Source organism: Callorhinchus milii, unplaced genomic scaffold (genome assembly GCF_018977255.1).
Source record: "Callorhinchus milii isolate IMCB2004 unplaced genomic scaffold, IMCB_Cmil_1.0 Scaffold95, whole genome shotgun sequence".
NCBI lineage: Eukaryota > Metazoa > Chordata > Chondrichthyes > Chimaeriformes > Callorhinchidae > Callorhinchus > Callorhinchus milii.
Genome location: NW_024704836.1, coordinates 60,774 through 62,274, shown reverse-complemented (window position 1 = coordinate 62,274; position 1,501 = coordinate 60,774). Strand labels below are relative to the sequence as shown.

The window sequence follows — 1,501 nt, the reverse complement described above, 5'->3', positions numbered from 1 at the left end:
AGGTCTGTCACTGGGAGTTTTTGTGACTCAGAGGCCGCGGACAGTCACAGCCAGAGAGGGGGAGACAGTGAGTTTGAATTGTCACCAGGACAATACTGCCAGTACTGACAATACAATGCTCTGGTACATCCAACCCCATCAGGGAGGCCTCACATTGATCGGATATAACCGATACTCAACCGAATATGAGGACAAGTTTAAATCCGGCTACAACATTACCAAGACACCGGACAACATGAACTCCACCCTGGAGATCACCAACATCAACCCAACCCAGGAGGGGGTGTATTACTGCGCTGCGAGAGAAGGGCACAGCGTGAGAGAGAGACAGATCTCTCGTACATAAACCTCACACAGGATACACAACCACTCGATTCTATACACACACACACCAACCCCTCCCCCGCCAACACCTGCCCTCAGTCTCTGCAGAAATAAAACCCATCAACACAGACGATTGAGAGACAGAGAGAAATCGAGGTTCAGGGCCGGAGTAGCCACGGCTCCATGTCGCCCACTCTCCACACTGTTCACTCTACGTCTCCGAACCAACGACTAATTTTATGAGCAACTGTTCCCAGGCCATACTTTGGTGGAGGCTGTAGCTTCACTAAGACATCCCCACTCCGCCACATCTCCTCTCTAACCAATGTCCCACAAGGTGGGTGGGGGGAGAGGCCACTTCCGTTGTGGTGCCGACACTTTGGTGTCATTGGAGACTTTCCTTTTCCAGAGCTTCATTCCGCAGAGATAGAGTGAGAGAGACAACGGTTAGGATTGAGGTGGAGAGTTATTGAGAAAGTTAACCCGAAAGAGAGAGTGTGAGTGTTAAAGAGTGAGAGTATGTGAGAGAGAGAGGAACCTGAGCTCTGGTGTGAGGTTCCCAATGTTAATCCAAGTCTCTGCCAACAATGAGTCTGTCCTTTCTCACTGTCTCTCTGATCTCCATCCTCTGGCCCTGTGAGTATCTCTCCACATCTCTCTCATCCCCGTAAACTCTCAAATCCACAGGGATTTCATATCACACCTCTCTCTGTCCGCGATGATCGCGCTTTGTGTGTGTGCGTAATCCATTGAACACCCCCCAGGACATTCAGCCCAGATTCCCTGTCGGCGGGATCTCATTGTTATATTGTCTTTGCAGGTCTGTCACTGGGAGCTTTGGTGACTCAGAGGCCGCGGACAGTCACAGCCAGAGAGGGGGAGACAGTGAGTTTGAAATGTAGCCACAACGACAAATCCCTTGATATGATGCTCTGGTACATCCAACGCCATCAGGGAGGCCTCACATTGATCGGATATGCCTTTATGTCAAACCCAACGTATGAGAAAGGCTTTGAATCTGGTTACAACATTACACAGAGTAATGACAAGAAGAAATCATCCCTGGAGATCTCCAACATGAACCCAACCCAGGAGGGGGTGTATTACTGCGCTGCGAGAGAAGGGCACAGCGTGAGAGAGAGACAGATCTCTCGTACATAAACCTCACACAGGATAC

At 50.1% G+C, this 1,501-nt stretch overlaps 1 gene segment (V, D, J or C); it reads left to right on the top strand.

Annotated features, from left to right (window-relative positions):
- Positions 1–432: 432 nt before the first annotated feature.
- LOC121848022 lies at positions 433–1,501 on the top strand. The segment is given in 2 exon segments: positions 433–960; positions 1,145–1,501. Coding segments are annotated over 2 exon segments (390 nt in total).